The sequence below is a fragment of the Nothobranchius furzeri genome, chromosome 4 (genome assembly GCF_043380555.1).
Source record: "Nothobranchius furzeri strain GRZ-AD chromosome 4, NfurGRZ-RIMD1, whole genome shotgun sequence".
Classification (NCBI taxonomy): Eukaryota; Metazoa; Chordata; class Actinopteri; order Cyprinodontiformes; family Nothobranchiidae; genus Nothobranchius; species Nothobranchius furzeri.
The window spans coordinates 76,467,755-76,484,516 of NC_091744.1; the positions used below are offsets into that span (position 1 = coordinate 76,467,755).

At 41.6% G+C, this 16,762-nt stretch overlaps 1 protein-coding gene across 8 annotated transcripts in view; it reads left to right on the forward strand.

Annotated features, from left to right (window-relative positions):
• brsk2a (BR serine/threonine kinase 2a) overlaps positions 1–16,762 on the forward strand; it is a 229,253-nt gene that overhangs the window by 186,167 nt on the left and 26,324 nt on the right. For 6 of the 8 annotated variants that reach the window (XM_054733232.2, XM_054733234.2, XM_070550435.1 and 3 more), the window contains exons 6-13: positions 1,198–1,231; positions 1,347–1,415; positions 4,311–4,457; positions 10,549–10,580; positions 12,997–13,161; positions 14,124–14,221; positions 15,355–15,505; positions 15,632–15,697. In XM_054733232.2, coding sequence (XP_054589207.2) covers positions 1,198–1,231; positions 1,347–1,415; positions 4,311–4,457; positions 10,549–10,580; positions 12,997–13,161; positions 14,124–14,221; positions 15,355–15,505; positions 15,632–15,697 — 762 coding nt within the window. The remainder of the gene's footprint in view (positions 1–1,197; positions 1,232–1,346; positions 1,416–4,310; positions 4,458–10,548; positions 10,581–12,996; positions 13,162–14,123; positions 14,222–15,354; positions 15,506–15,631; positions 15,698–16,762) is intronic. The other 2 variants (XM_070550436.1, XM_070550438.1) reach the window with 1 other exon arrangement.

Below are 16,762 nucleotides of genomic sequence, written 5' to 3' on the forward strand. Positions count from 1 at the left end.
CTTCAATCCACAATCACCCCCAAAAAGCTGCTAGAGAGAGAACTGAACATTGTATTCTGTTTTTCATGCATTAAATTATAGTTTAGAGGAAAACTTTTATTGTGCAACCTCTTCCCACGTTGATAAACCATACATACAATCATTCCATCTAACAATAATTTCCCAGTGTAATTTATACATGTTTTGCACATATACATTTGATGCTACAAGCAACTTCCCTGTGTTATTCCAGCTGTAATAAAAATGATTCATGTCTCACACGGTGTGCTTATTTGTTCTGACCAACCTCTAGTTTATGCAAATACAATATATTTATGCAGATTCATCTGCAGCTTGCCTGTTGTGGTGCACATGAGACATAACCAGTGCAAAATAGTTTTCTTTCTTTTACTCCTTGCTGATCTGCATAATTCACTGTGCCACTTGCAATCAGGAAGGACTTATTTGCACAGGCTCACATTTAAATTGACCCTGTTGACTTGATGGGAGTGTGATTATCGACCCGTGTTTTGACAGCTCAGGGAGCCGGGTCATCAAGGCTGGTGATCATGAGAGTACAAGAAAATAATCCTCAACAGTCTCTCATTAAGGCCACACACTGGTATTAGACTAGAAGGAAGATCGTAGCAAACTGAAAGGTTTAGGGTAACAGGTGAAGCTCTCGCAAAAACCAAGAAACAAACAATTCTATCTAATTATGGACCAATCCAAAGCTCTCATTCTTACCCAAGAAATGTACATTTGAAATGTGTGAATGTCACAAGTACTCCGAAGATGCATGTGAGGAGTGACAGGTTACTGCCCCACTGTGCTCACTCGCAGCCAACGGTTTATGAAGCAGCGTTTGCGAGCTTGCCCCATAAATCTTCATGTGATATTGATGTGTCAATCTAGTCATTGGCTTTACTGTCAGTCCATCCAGCGGTCGTAAAGATTAGTGGGTCTGGTTACCGTCTGCTGTGAGAAGATGCCCTTGACTGAGCAAGCGGGAGGAGGACATCCAAATACCCTTAGGGTGTTTTAACTCCTAAAGTACACCTTGATCTATGTCCAGTGGAAATATTTACTGCCTACTTATGTGTTTGACAGAAGTATATGCTTGTTCCATGTTTGTTGTGTTATCACTATACCTGAATCACGTTTTCTGCTTATACACTCTTTAAACTTTTGCTGTTGATTTCTCTTTTCCCATAACAGATCTCCACACTACGCATGCCCAGAGGTCATCAGGGTGAGTCTATTTGCATTCATGTCCTAAATGATACCTTTTTTACGTCTTCATCTCTTTGCAATAGTTTATGTTATCATCCTCGTCAAACTTGCCAATCGACTCATTTTCCTTTTAGGGAGAAAAGTACGATGGAAGAAAAGCAGACGTTTGGAGCTGTGGCGTTATTCTTTTTGCCCTCTTGGTGGTCAGTGTTAACTTTTTCATTTTCAAGCAAATGTTGATAGAACTGATAAACAGCAAAACATTATGCTTTTTTCCATTGTCACACCCATACATGATGTGTATTTGTTTCGGAACTTCTAAGTTAAAGTGGGCGACCACCTGCAGCAGATCAGCCTTCCGGCAGCTTTCCAGAAGCTGGCGAAATGGAGCTTCCACAAATGCCCGCAAGTTAAATGAAGCCATCCTGTTCAGAGCCATCCTTGCACCTTAAACACAAAAACCAGAGTTAGACACACTCTCCAAAACCAGAATTATCCTCACAACTGATCTTAAAATAAAATAAATCCTGGACGAGCCCCCATTTGTGTTACACCCCTATATAATGTTGGACATTGTGGAAAGGAAAGGTAATATAAAACTGGTCGGAGAGAGTGGATGTAGTAAAAACACAGATTTTTTAAACTCACAAAGTAATAAAACTAAACTGGAAAAACTCTGTTTACAAACTCACGTTCAAGGGAGGAAGCTAGAATGTAATTTAACGTAAAGCCACTACAACAAAAGCGTTAGCGGAGGAGTTGTTTTCAGCTTACTGTAAACAACAACAAATCCAGCTCCAACAATAGAAACCTCTAAAACACGGAGGCTATTTCCTCTAAGGATCTAACAGAAAGATTCCGATTAACAAAAGTCTGCTGATTATTAGGAACTTCAGTTCAAACGTTAATAGAGAGAAAACAGAGCAAAGGCTAACCCTTTAAAAGAGTGAAACAAAATAACCATATTCAATCCTCTTAAGTTCTTAACAAGATATCCAAAGTCGGACACAGAATCACAGAGATCATGGAGAGAATATACGCTGGTTCTATTCTCCATCTTCTTCAGCCAGCCGCTCCCTTTTAAGCTCTTCAGAGTCATTAGGCAGGATGAAGTTCAGCTGGAGCCCAGCTGCAGGAGGGAGAGGGAGAAGAGACGGCCTGATCTCTGTCCTTGGTGCTGAATGTGGAGTTGCCAGAACGGAGCTGTCAGGAGTTCAGATCATTGGCCGACATAACAACCATAAATGTGGTTTTAAATAAGTTATACTCTAGGGAAAACAAGCTCCAGTGTGTCTGTTTGACAACATAGAAGTTGGCCAGAGGAGAAAGGATTTGGAGTTTTATTTCCTGTTATTTGGACATCTCGCCACTGATTGGTTAACAGCAACGGGACTCTACCACTGACTCTGTTTGCTCTGCATCTTTCATGTTTTATCTGCACAAATAACACAAGTCAGAAGGAGTTCTGCCATGTTGTGGAGTTGCTAATGCTAATGGCTAGCTTCTAGTAGTTGACACATACTCTGATGTTTCCTGGACGCTAAAACAACAGCCTTCCTCGTCGTGAGTCATGATGGGTGAGTCCATGTATGTTAAATGACAGTGTGATGTCAATCGGTCAGCAATTTCTGAACCGAGCGTTTTTCCATCGGTTTTCTTTCAGAAGCAAATGCAGGTAATAAGTGTAGGAGCATATTTTCATGTTCAGCTTGCATTTAAACTCAGAGTTACTGATCATTTTCAAACATAAGTAACTGTCAGTGAACCTGCTCTTTAAAGACTCTTGAATTTTAACAAAGATTTTTCAAAACCTTAGAAGCTTGAAAGTTTTGTAAAGTGCTTGAAATTAGAAAATGCACCAACAATGCTGTGGATGATTATGATTGGCCAGTACTCCGTATGAATGGCTTAATCTGTGATTGACCTATTTGAGATTCAATAAATAAGATTTTAAAATCTGTAGCCATTTTTGAGTTTCTAAGGTTTTGCTGTGGTGGCCATCTAACAACGTTGTATCCCTGAAGCAGGATATTCTTGAACAACTTTGGATCAGACAACTGAGGCATCTTTTTATTCATTATCCTGCATCCATTCACGCTGTTGTATTGGTAATGAGGTCTATTCTCTTGCTACATTATATTTGTAGCTCCCCAGCCGTGCAGCCCTTAAGCTTTGTTTCATTAACAGCTGTATTGGAGTTCCTGCACACTCCTGCTTCATGAATAATTCATGCACCAAGCTGAAAGAACAGAGTCCGATACAAGTATCAACACAGATGTGGCAACTTTTCGCCACAGGCTCTTTGTTTGTCTGATTTTCTTCTCATTCTTTCACTTTACCATCTCGTGTGTTTACCCGGGTGACGGGGACACTTAGTACACTTATGTTGTAGGAACCTGAAAGTGTTCGCCATTATCTGATTAGGGCTATTCTTCCACTCCAAACAAAAGTTTGTATTTTTTCCCAGCGCTGTTTGCCTGCAGATACAGTGCCATCTTTCTTCTCTTTCCTCCTGCTGTCTGGCTGCGAGATAACCATTTGTCTGATGGTGGGAGACACACACACACTCCCCAGCAGTTAGGCTGTGCTCAGATCATCCGTTACAGAAGTCTGTCCCCCTTTTATTTCTTACTCCACTTTTCTCAGCCAATCTTTTTTTACCGGTTTCCTCTTTTCCATCCATCCCTCCTGGCAGAAGTTGTCATTCATCACACAGTCACACCTGTGAAGTGTCGGCTCTCGTTGACAAATGAGTGTGATGAGAGAATGCTAAATGAACGAGCTAAATGAGAAATCGGGGGTAATTATTAGAAAAGCCCTGTTCTTCAGCTTTCTGCTGTTTAATTTTTATTTTGGTGACACATTTAGCAGCAGAGCACTCAAACTGAGGAGAGCAGGTTGAAAAAAAATTAAACTTCTTCCTGCAGTTGTACAGAACTAAAACTCAAAATCAGATTTTATTTCTTCTGGCAAGGCATGTCGGTTATTCTTGTGCTTTTCCTTATGTGCTTAAGTGATTATTTTGTCTTATATTAACATTAAATAATGTCTTTCCTCATGCATGTGTCTTCTGACTTGTTGCTTCTGTGCATCTGCAGGGCGCCCTGCCATTTGACGATGACAACCTAAGGAATCTCCTGGAGAAGGTTAAGTTGGGAGTGTTTCACATGCCACACTTCATCCCTCCAGACTGTCAGAATCTTCTCCGTGGGATGATTGAAGTGGACGCCTCCAAAAGACTAACGGTGAGAGTGGATGGACACAGACATGCCTGTTTGGTCATGTCTCAGTCTGTATTGTGAAGCAAATAATGGTACACCAAATCACGCATTTGTAAACACATTTATTCTTCTCTTTGTTTGTGACAGCAGAATAGCTATGAATCAGGTGTTAAAACACCAGCATATCTTTGTTTGTGACATTTATTTACAGAGATGTTAAAAGTATAAAATCTGGATTTGTTCAAGCCACGAGCCAATATGAAGCCACACGGCTCAGAGCTGCTCACCCTAAAGCCTTCCTCTTATCCCTGTGGTGAAGGAGGAAGAGAGAAATGCTCCAGACTAGAAAGAGTGCTGCTGGTTCTCTGTTCAAGCGGGGCGTCTGTGTGGGTGTGGGTGTGTGTGCGCGTGCGTGGTCTCAATTCTCCGATGGGGAATCTTTGAGTAGGGTGGGGTTCCCTCACTCCACCAGGCAACACCTCCTTTCAGCGCATTTTTCAAACAGGAAATGTAGGTGAGGGGGTGACTTGCTCTTTAAGATGACCATTTTTCAGTTCAGCAGCAGGGAAACAAATCCCAATTCATGATGGACTGTGAGACAATAAGCAACCAAATGTTGTTGCTGTTTTTCATTTTTTTTTTATGCCCAAGTACATCCAAAATGCAGTTTTCAAATTGTAATTTTATTTGGGTGGAGCCTTTCAAACCAATCTAGCCCCACGAAAACAGTCATTTGCTGCCTTGTGTTATGAATTACTTGTGATGAACAAAAGAGATGAAAGTAGAATCCATAGAGAAGTTCAAAAGCTAAAACGGGACATTGTGTTTATCTGTTTATCAACGTACTGTGCATTTTTCATCTTCACGTGCCATCTTCTGACACTGAACCGTAACTGGCAACAGCCATGACACTCACGAAACAGCAGCGAGAACGTGATGTTTTGTTTAGAAAAATGGAATGCAGTAACCAAATTTGACCACATGTCATTCTTTCTTCATTCTTACATATTGCACCTTTAAATTAAAATCTCTTGCTAAAGTCAAGTCTGGGATGGACTTTTTATGTGTTTTGGTATATTTTGTGCTTTATTCAGCTCAAAATGTTTTTGTGGGGTTTTTTTTTTTGCCTAATTCCAGTTCAGTGTGTCACTTATGTCCACTCAAAGAGGATTTCTGCTTGTGTTCTCCCTGCATGACTTCATTGTTTTCTTATTATAATCCATCCATCCATCCATCTATTGTCTACACCTGCTTGTCCATGCAGGGTCACAAGAGGCTGGTGCCTATCTTCAGCAATACTTATTACAATGTCAGTCCTTATTTATACAGCTGAACACCTTGACAGGAAGACTAGACATAGATAAACAAGAACATAGACATGAGGCGTAATACGTTGGGATTAGAGACAGGAAAGAGCAAACATTTTAAATAATGGGCATAATCCTGAAACAAAGAAAAGCAAATGGATAGCTCTGCCCTCTATTCTTGTTCTGACTTTCATTTGACTGTAAAAGCACAAAATACCCACACACCATAAAATAAAATCCCACACACACTCGCTCTCGAGGCTCTCCAGGTATCTTCATGAATCAATGCAACTGTTTTCATGCACCTGTCTGAGAGGAAATGTGGAGACACCACAGTTGGTAAATGTTGCTGCTCCATTTCTCCCATGCCTCCGCTTATCTTTCACGGTGTCAGAATAACTATGAGTACAGTGGCAGAAGTCTTAGGCAAACTGAGCGAATAAAAAAAAGAGAAACTGTGAGAAATGGGAACTTCTTTGCAAGAGCACTGCCGACCTTATGATGAAGTACTTTAGGAAAATCATTGTGAACGTGAGCATTCACACCTTTTTATTATGCAGTATGCACACCATTTGCTTTGTTCTCCTGTTTCCTCTGCCTGACGAGGGCAGGTCACCCTGAGATCCCCAGATATGCCCACCAGGCAGCAGTAATGTCCTCGATAACGGGTTACAGAAAGGACCAAACTAGTGAGAGAGAATATGGTTTCTGTCTGCTCCCCTCTCGTGCATGAGGACTCCTAACGGTGCTCCAGGGGAAGTGTTTTAACCTCACAGAGCATCAAATAACCTTTAAACTTATGCATTCTTGGACATTTAGTGGTAATCACCCAGTTAGACATGGCAAATACACCGAAGGGCAGGAGTGACAGTATAAGGGAGCGAAATAGTCTTTTGCTTGTTATTGTTTAACATTTTCCTGGTTCTAGTCGACCCAAAACATAAATTCCATGATTTAGTTAGTTAGATTTAGCTCATATACAAGTTCTGTCTGTGGGAGGACAGCATACCTGAGCTTAAGGGGCTTAGCACTATAAATGCTTCTTTCTTTATTCCCCATCTTTATTATCGGGGCCCTAGAGGCAATTGTGCCTTCCACCTTAACAGTCATCTCATCCTTTCTATTAAAGTGAGCATAGAAACCGTGGACACATCTGTCTCCTTATTCTAACTGTCTGATGACGAGGACTGGCTAGCTTGTGACTTTTAAACAGTGTTGGGCAAGTTACTTCAAAACTGTAATGCATTATTTATTACTTGTTACCCTCATTTTAAAGTAATTCATTACATTACAATATTACTGATTTTAAAATGTAAGGCATTACACTACTTTTGCATTACTTTAAGTTACTTTCACCAAAACAACTTCAGTATGAATCTGGTAATCTGACGCTCAGTGAGCTCATGACATATATGTGGAAGGTGATGTGGTGTCTGAGCTAGGATTGCTGTTAAACACAGTCAGATATAACAACAGTGATTTAAAATGATTGTTTATTAAATAAAAGCAACAACAATCTGTACTCTCAGCACGCTGCCATCTTAGATTAACTGAGCAGGGAGTGAGGTGGTGGGGGCTCCAAGCCTAGCCTTGGTCCCCAAATGCCTTGATACGGCCCTGGATGTGGGACTGACTTCTGGGGTGATCTGATTCTATCACATGTATAAATATTAAATGCGTATATTTTATTGCTTTTCACTGGTAAAAATGTGTGTTGGGGATAAATCTACCTACTTTTTTCTTTTCAAGCACTTTGTTTTGTTTTCTTGATTTTATTTGAATAATTTCCTGCCCTTTCTCTCTCTAACCTTCCTGCATGCTGCATGTTTTCTCCGTCTTCCAGAAAAACTGTTTCCTAGACTTCCTACTTTCTATCAGCCAAAGGGATCTTCACATGCGCGGTGCTCCAGCAGCAATGAGTTGAAATCACCGGGGCACAGATTATGAACTCAGCTGAGGCAAAGCACATCAGAAAAGCACAAAATACCAGAGAATATGCGCCGATATGAACGATCGCAAGTGAATTATTTTGTTTTAGTGGAGCGATTTTGTGAATGTTGCAGCGGCCGCGTGCAGGACGCAGCTGGAGTAGTTGAGCCGTTACCGCTGCGTCCTCTCTGCCCGCAAAGCTGAGTCCATAAATGACGTAATATATGCAGATACTGGATCTTTCTTCAGGTTTCCCGCAATTTGAATTTTTAAGGAACACATCTTGATTCTGGGTTTAAAAATGCATTGTAATTACCGCATTACTGACAATTGTACTGAGTAAATATTACCATTTTCTTTCCCTGTAATGCCTTACATTACCACATTACAGCAAAAAGCAATGCATTAGAGTAATTAATTACTTTTGTACCGCATTACTCGCAACACTGCTTTTAAACTAATGCATTATTCCAGGCAGATCATACAGGTGTGGGAGAGGTGCAGGTTGAGTTTTGTGCATCATTGTCAGAGACATTCAATATTAAACTTGTAAATAAACTTTTTATTTTGTAAAAGTGCAAAGAAACCACTTGTTTTAGTCTTTTGAAGCTAATAGACCCATTTCAGCTATCTAAACGTCTCAGTAATTTTACTGGATTTTCACAGCATGCATGTTTCTCCATTTCACCCCCACCCCCCCCCCCCCCACCCCCAAAAAAGTATTGTACGCTGCTTTGTGGTCTCCAGCAGAGCGTCAGAAAATACAGCATTTCTCTTGGTGATTGAACGCTGCTTGTTGCATCGCATCTGCTCGGCTGCCCCTGATTGGATTAAATTATGACGTACTCTGACATAATAAAACTTTTAATGTTATTAATGTCCGTGGACGCTTTTTGGAGCTTATCAGTGATGCCACTCACTGCCAAAGTGGTTGTGATATGCTGGCATCTTAGCCAGGTCACAAAAGGAACGATTTTGTATGGAAACACAACATCTGAGAAGCATGTGCACACACACACACACACACACACACACACACACACACATTATGGTCAAATCCCTTTAAAGTTATTCTTTACCTCTAACCACATCACTTCCCAGCTTGTGTGTCACGCCGGCCTCCTGCCTCCAGGCCTTCAATAAAAGGCAGAGAGAGTAAGTCACCCACTGGCCTGTATCTGACAGCCGGGGTATCTCTGTCGATACCGTGACCTCTGTCGAGGCAGACAGGAGTCACCTGCCGTCGGTAACCAGCTCTGTGATTGCACTAATATCCCACAAAGTCATCCATCAGGTCTACAGCGACGAGACCGGTCCTGTGGGATGAAGGAAACATCAAGATATTGATGGAGACATGCACACATGAACTATGTCTCTGAATGAGTGACAATAATTAGAGCTGCCACGTGTATCTCCCGTGGTTCCACAATGGCGACGTGAGCAAATTAAAAAGTCCCAGCAGTGACATTGATCCCATTTTCCCTTCTGTGGGCATTTAAAACACCGTGGAGCCATCGTAGCAGACGTTTTTCTCTGTTGCCCTTTGGCTCGCTGTTTCTGTCTCTTTGTGCTTTGGTGTTGTTGGCGAAAGGCCATGTTGACAGAGCTGGTGACAAAGTGGCTGTATTAGAAGTGCGGTGACAGGCGCAGGAAGGGATTCTGTGTGAGTAAGAGTGATGCTAAAAACTGAGAAAGTGAGATTCCCTTCAGACCGGGAGCGTGGCGGGGTCAGCGGTGTGAGAGGGAGATCATAGTCTCAGCTTTAAGCGCCCGTCGATTCCCTCTCCTTGTTTGACATTATTTACTTCTGCTGTTCAACGTGTTTGTTTGTTCCCGGTTTGCATTAAAGGTGTGGCGGAGAATGTTTGTGAATCTCAGGAATGATCCGCGCTCGCCACGTTTTGAGAAGCTGTGCACGAGAGAGAACGCCCGGTTATCCTCGTGCACGCTCTGTTTACAAGTAGCTGCCGGCCTTGCTGCACACGCTCACTCAAGAGAAGAAGATTTGTGTTCCTGTTTTATTCTAATTCTTGTTTCTTCTTCCACCTGGCTTACATCTGTCCACGTCTGCACCTTATTCCTTTTCTGATTTGTTTATGCTTCTGCAGCATATGTTTTCCCCTTGAATAAGCGTTTTCTTTCTTTTTCTTTCCCCGCGGGATCAATAAAGTGTTTTCCTTGGGATAAACTTCTCTGCTAATAACCATTAGGTTGATTCTCTGATCAGAATCTAATATAGTCGTAGATAACTTCTTCTAGCGGTAATCTGAAATGAATTTCTCCAAGAAGCATGACGAACTTTCGCTTCTCTGTCAAACAGAAAACTGGCGAAAAAGCCGTCTGGAGAGCCCAACCTTCACTTTCAGCGCACTCCATTGTTGAAAAGAGTCTCCTAAAATAACTCGTCTTATTTCTCACTTCGAATGCCTTTTGCTTCTTATTGCTTGTGAGACACTTTTTTCTCTTGTGACTCTCACCCATTTTCAAAAGATCCCGGTGAGAACGGAGGTAGAATGAACGGATGAACGCGTGTGGCTCCACACATAAACAAAATGTGCATGCACAGGAAGTGAAAACAAACCCAGGAACGAGCACGTACGACGACTGCCTAGCGTGAAAGCTTCACCATAATCATCAACAGTTAAGCGGATCAATCGTTCAGCTTATCCACCCAGAAGACAAAAACCCTCCGCTATACCTTTAAACGGTTTAATTATCTCATCACCCCTAAATATCTTTATAGAAGAAAATGTATATATTTTGTTTTATGCATCCAGATTTGCATGTTTACTTTGAATATCTTTGGTTTAACCATGAAAAAAAACGAAAAGTCATTCATTAACCTGCATTTTTTGTTTTCCTCCTTGTGTCTTTTACAGTTAGAAGTAATCCAGAAGCACACGTGGTACATGTAAGTCCTCAGCTTTCCTTTCCTCCTCGTTACACCCCCACTACTCTGCAGGGCTTGTAGAACCTGAAGGGAGCTACCGCATGAAAAATGACTTTGGGTTTCAGCTATGTACACAGGAGTACATTTATGCAGGGCATGACTTCACTCTCGGGGACGTGGGGGTAAATTGGTAGTGCATGAAAGAAAATTTGAAGCATATGGTCAAGTGAACAAGGAGAGGGCCTAAGGGAACAAGCAGGGATGTAGAGATTAAACTCACCTAAGTGAGTGCATTGTTTAACATTTGCTGCAGAATGATATTCACTTCATTAAGCTAACATAATTTTTCAGAAGGCTCCTGGCTTCTAAAGATTAGATATGTTCACTATACCTAAATTAATAGACTTTAATTAAGTTAAGCACGAACCGTTGTTGCAGTGCAGCAGAAATAAATGAATCCTGGGAGGAGAGTGTCAGAAGTGACTGAGTTATGGTTCTCATCTGCACTGGAAGATCATGCAAACGGACAGCCAGGCTGATACAAGAAACAAGAGGAGATAGGAGCGAGGACATGAGATTAATGTAGTGTGTGTTTTGTCAGTGAGTAAGTCGCTGTGTCTGCAGCTGGGCGGTCTGACAGATGACTGGCTGAATGAGCGCACAAATGAATGAATGAAAGGAAGTTTCTTTGTGACGAATGTGGATGTTTGTCAGAGGAAACTTGACTATGATGAAAGGGGAAATTCAGACAACCATGTGTCCAAATGGTGCCAAGAAAAACCTCCAGACGCATGTTTTATTAAATGTAATATTTTATCATGATAAACTCACACAAAATATTATTTTAGCTAAACATTGTTCTCCGTTGAGTAAATAATTAGTCCAATGATGAATCCATAAAGATGCTGAGGAACACAGACTTAACTTCTATTTCTTTTAAAGTTTGTTTAAAAGTTTGAATATTTTTCTTGGATTTTTTTGCTCTATTGTGACACCTAGTGGTGTCTTATTTTGCAAGTAAAGTTTTGTAAAATATTTTCTGAGAAAACGGTTGAATTCAATCCATCAGCAGTTCCTAAAGCCCATTTTAACAATACTGAAAACCCTTTACTCTCGCTGCCCAGAGTTAGGGTTGTAGCTCTTCAGCATCCCTGACGTGGCTCCGATTAACTTTGACCAGAACTGACTTCAACCTGAAACATGTATATTAAGTTTAACAATAAAAAGGTACCTTTTGCAGCTTCCCTGCTTTAATGTTTGCTATTATGAAGATTTGTTGCAGAATGACACAAAAATACAAGATGTCTGTGTTTCCAAAACGTATTCGTGCACATAAGTTGTAGCAAATGCTCAGTGTGTAGTTTTTATCACTTCAGGGCCAGAATTAGGTAAAACTGACTCCAGATGACCAGTTTTACAACAGCCTGCTCCTCGCTTTGTGCAGCTTTCTGACATATAGAGTATTTTCACTCATAAATCTACCAAAAAACTAACATTTTTTGACAGATATACCTCAAATTGCTCTAAAAGTGGAAGAAAATTATGCACGTCCACTGGAAAGCACTACACTTTAAACATCCACATGTGACAGACGACAATATAAAGCAAGATATTCTCATAAGAATAAAACATGATGGGAGCCATAAACACTTTGTAAATGACTATTTGAGCTGTAGCGCAAGGGTGAAGTGGAGCATCTGGCTCTGGATATTCAGAGAAAGTGATGGTAAAGACGATTTCAGTTTGCAGACGCCTGATTTAGAATAACTGAGTTATGTGGGGTAAAAGCGAACTCGCAGCATTACAGATGACTTGTGTTATTTTAATAGCTGCCAAATGGAGGGAGTTAATGCTCCATCAAGCCCACTAGAACAAGAAAAATACATTCAGGAAAGAATTAATGAGCTGCATATTGACTCGGATCTGTCTAAATATCTGTCTGAATAGACGTTTGTAGAAAAAGACAATGAGTTATCTGTTTTTATCCACTGTTACTTTTTGAAGAAAAATAGTTTCGAGTTTTATTTTGGAGACAAAAGATGGTAAAAATCGTTTTAGATGAAGCAAGAAATATGAAGAAACCTAATTTTGTAAAACATGAGACGGATTGTGCATCAACAGGACGGATGAGGAGTTTATTTTGTGAAAGAAAGCTCTTTAATCTCCACATTCAAAACAAGTGAATTATATTTTATTGAATCAAATCAAATCAAAATCAAAGCTTTATTTATAAAGCGCCTTCCGCAACCCTGTCAGGAAGCCCAAGGTGCTGAAAACAGTTGGGTAGATTTTTGTTAAATCGATAAGAACTCATATTTGTCATTTGAAGTCAACTTATTAAATGTGTGCATTTTTGTCTAAATCTGAGCCTTCAGAATCGCTCAAGCTGGGAACGTCCTTGTTTGTGTTTTAATGTCGTTTTTCCTAATCTTCCCAGTGGGGGTAAAAACGAACCGGAGCCCGAGCAGCCTGTGCCTAGAAAGGTAACCATCCGCAGCCTTCCCTCCGCAGAAGACATCGACCCAGATGTGCTGGACAGCATGCACTCCCTCGGCTGCTTCAGAGACAAAAACAAACTTCTGAAAGACCTGCTCTCAGATGAGTGAGTGTAAAGAAATAAGAAAAACACAGAAGGACGGGTGGAAATGAGATGGGGAAGAATACGGAAGGCGAGAGAAGCATGAAAATCAATGGATCAGAAATCCGAGTTAGAAAATCAAACATTAAGACGGGGACAGTCGTCAGAGGCTACGATCAAAGGAAGTGAGGAAGAAATGAGAAGAATTTTTGTGCCTCTCCGCTTCGGTTTCTCCCCAGCTCTTATGAAATCCTGTGAAGCTGTCGCTTTAGATGTCCGAAGTCGTAGATCACTTGGCTGTTGTTGGCTAACGCTGCTCGCCACTTCCACGTCCACGAGCACATTCCTGGTTCACGTTGTTGTTCTGCTATCTGCGTCTGAGCTACGTGTGTTTTTGATTTGTTTCGCTCGTGTCTTATAAATATGCCGCTGCTAATTTAGCATTTTTAAAATTTGGCGCCTTCATTTGCTTCCATTCTCTTGGGAGAGTTTAGCAATTGTGCTGAAGAGGAGGAAAGTGTGCGATCTTGGTTTCACTTCGCCCTGCTTCATTTTAGCTGAAGTTGCAGGTCCTTCTCTCTTTGCCTCCTACTGGTTTCCAATCTGTCTTTATTATAGAGGCCTATTCCCTTGGCGTTTTGCATAAAGTGTTACACAGAGGCTAAAGCTATTAGGTTTCCTGATTTGCTGAGAAGGAAAAAAGGTCAAACTTTTACTGGTTTGATACTTTCTTTAGACTTGATGCCTACCAGCAGGCACCGTGCATGGGCTGCATCCTAAAGGAACTCTGCACGTATTATTATTCAAATAAATATTAATGTGGAAAACGGTTGTGCACCCTAAACATGTTAATGAACATGAATCAAAGTGATTGCCTTTGCAGATTAGTGTCACTTTTATATGCATGCTTAATTATTTAAAACTTATTTGCTTTACTTCCTGTTTCTAAGTCTGTAAAATAACAATAAACGTTTGGCTCTTTGCAGTGAGAACCAGGAAAAGATGATCTACTTCTTGTTACTTGATCGGAAGGAGAGGTACCCGAGTCAGGAGGACCAGAACCTTCCACCTCGCAATGAGATCGGTGAGGCCTGGAAAGAGCAACGCTGAATCCAGCCTGACTAGAAATGCACATCTACAATAAGTCTGGCTAAACCCTGGAGATGGATCATCTGGCTATCGGTTGGAATCCAAACAAGCATTCAGACAACAAATAAAATAAAATAAAATAAAATAAAACCTTGTCAGATTTAAAAAGGGAGGTCGGGGCTCTCCCTTGGAGATGGGGTGAGAAGCTCAGAGTTAACCCGATGCTCCTCCACATCGAAAGTTAGGATCTAGTTAAGATGCCTCCCTGGTGAGGTTTTCCGGACAGGAGGAGACCCAAGGAAAGACCCAGGACACGCTGGAGTGACTACTGGGCCATTCCCATCTGTACCGGGTCGGCCCGGGCTGGGTAGCGTAGGTTGTTTACATATCTGGGTGGCCTGGTATTTTTCCGGGCCAACCAAGGCTCATTCTCAGCCCTCTTCTCGAGGGGGTCTGCTTCAGGCCGACCAGGACCAACACACCCACTGCTGACAGCAAATTCACACCTTCCATTAGAGCAAGCCTCTGATTGGTGGGTAGAATCAGCCCACATGGGCTTAAGACAAGGATGTGTGGAATCAACCGGGCCAGGCTGGGGCCGACTGGGGCTACCCGGCCCGGGCCGACCCGGTACAGATGGGAATGGCCCATAAGTTTCTCGGCTGGCTAGAGAACGCCTTGGGATTCCTCCGGAGGAGCTTGCCCAAGTAGCTGGAGAGAGAGAGAAGTCTGAGCCTCTCTTCCTATGCTGCTGCCCGACCCAACCTCAGATAAGCAGATGATAATGGATGGATGGATGGATGATGAGAAATTAGAAAGCTCCAATGATTTCTATCCACGGAGAGCCGAGCGGGGATGGCGATGCTCAACCCAGACACCTGTGAGATACGACATTTTGATGAATAGACTCCTCTTTCGGTGAATGTGATACAGTCGATACAGTGACCATTAGTTCAAGGTCTGGAAGGAAGCCATTACTTATTCTCTATTAGGTAGAATGTCAATGCGATCATCGCTAAGCATCATTCAAGCTCCTACACACACGTTCACGCAATACTTAAGACTGCTCAGTACACACACACTCACACACACACACATTCACAATCAATGTCTTTGTTTTGGACTCAGATCCCCCAAAGAAGCGGGTGGATTCTCCCATGCTGAATCGTCATGGCAAGAGAAGACCGGAGAGGAAGTCCATGGAGGTCCTCAGCATCACAGATGGAGGTTCTCCAGTTCCTGCCAGGAGGGCGATCGACATGACGCAACATGGACAAAGGTAAAACAGAACCCCGACAACATCTAGCTCTGTGCGAGTGTTTGTGTCTGGAGGATCTGGCAGCTCGGCTTGTGAACACAAATGGAGACTGAATCTGTGCTCACTCTGTCTTCTGTCTCACTGTAGTAAATCAGTGTTCAGTAAAAGCTTGGATATTCCTGACGGCAGAGCAAAATACAGCAAAGAAGAAAGGTATTCACCTGCCTCTCGCTCCACACGCTTCCACCTCCCCTCGCTCCGTGTCCCACCCGTGTCAGGAAAGGAAAAAGATGCAGCCATGCTTTCTATGGAGGGAATCCTCTTTAAAAATACTGAAAACGCTTAATGATAAATAACTATACCGGCTGACAGCCTGAAAATCTATGCTGATGTCAAAGTGTCACATCTTTAAACATCTACATCTCATCGGAAAGTTTTCCGGATGGAATTTTCCCTAATTTTATACTAAACCTCTAAATAATTTATTCCTGAAATGTAAAATTCAGAGCCTTAGTATCAACAACCTCACTCGTTCTGCCATTAATCTAATTATCTCTTTTGCTCATAATCTGACTGCATTGATGATCAGTTCTACCAAACTGTGTCCCACTTTCTCCAGATGCAGAGCATTTCTCCATTTAGCCACGTTAGAAACGCTCGAGCGACGCCAGAACCGCACTCCCACTGATTTAAAACCCTCCGTATTTCAACAACCAACATATCATCACACAGCACACTTCTGCTCAGGGGCAGTGACATTTGTACCAGCAGGGAAGATTGAATCTGAGTAAGTGATAACCCAGTCTGCCTAATAGTTGTCACATTGGCAGAAATGCTGGAAGAAGCTGTGGAATCCAGCATCGATGCAAAGGTATATGGTGAATTTAGTGTATAGATTTTGAAAAGGTTCATCCCTTGCATAAAATGCCCTACACTGCAAAAACTGATTCCTAAAGAAAGTTGAAAAAAATCAAATTTTTTAACTTTTTATCTAATTTTCAGTCTAAAAAGAAAAAATATTCTCTAGAAAATTTTGAAAAGTAAGGTAGATATTGTTAAATGCGATCCAAATGTTCTAGTTTTGAGTAAAATAAAATCTACCAATGGGAAAAGCAGTTACTTGGCTAGAAATCTTAAAGGTGCAGAACACTGAAAACCCGTTTTTAAAACCTTTTTCTGATTATAATCTGTCTCTGAGTTCTTCATGCAGGCTGAACATGAAAATAGTCTCCTACACCTATCTCCTTCATTAGCTTCTGATAGAAAATAGACGGTGAA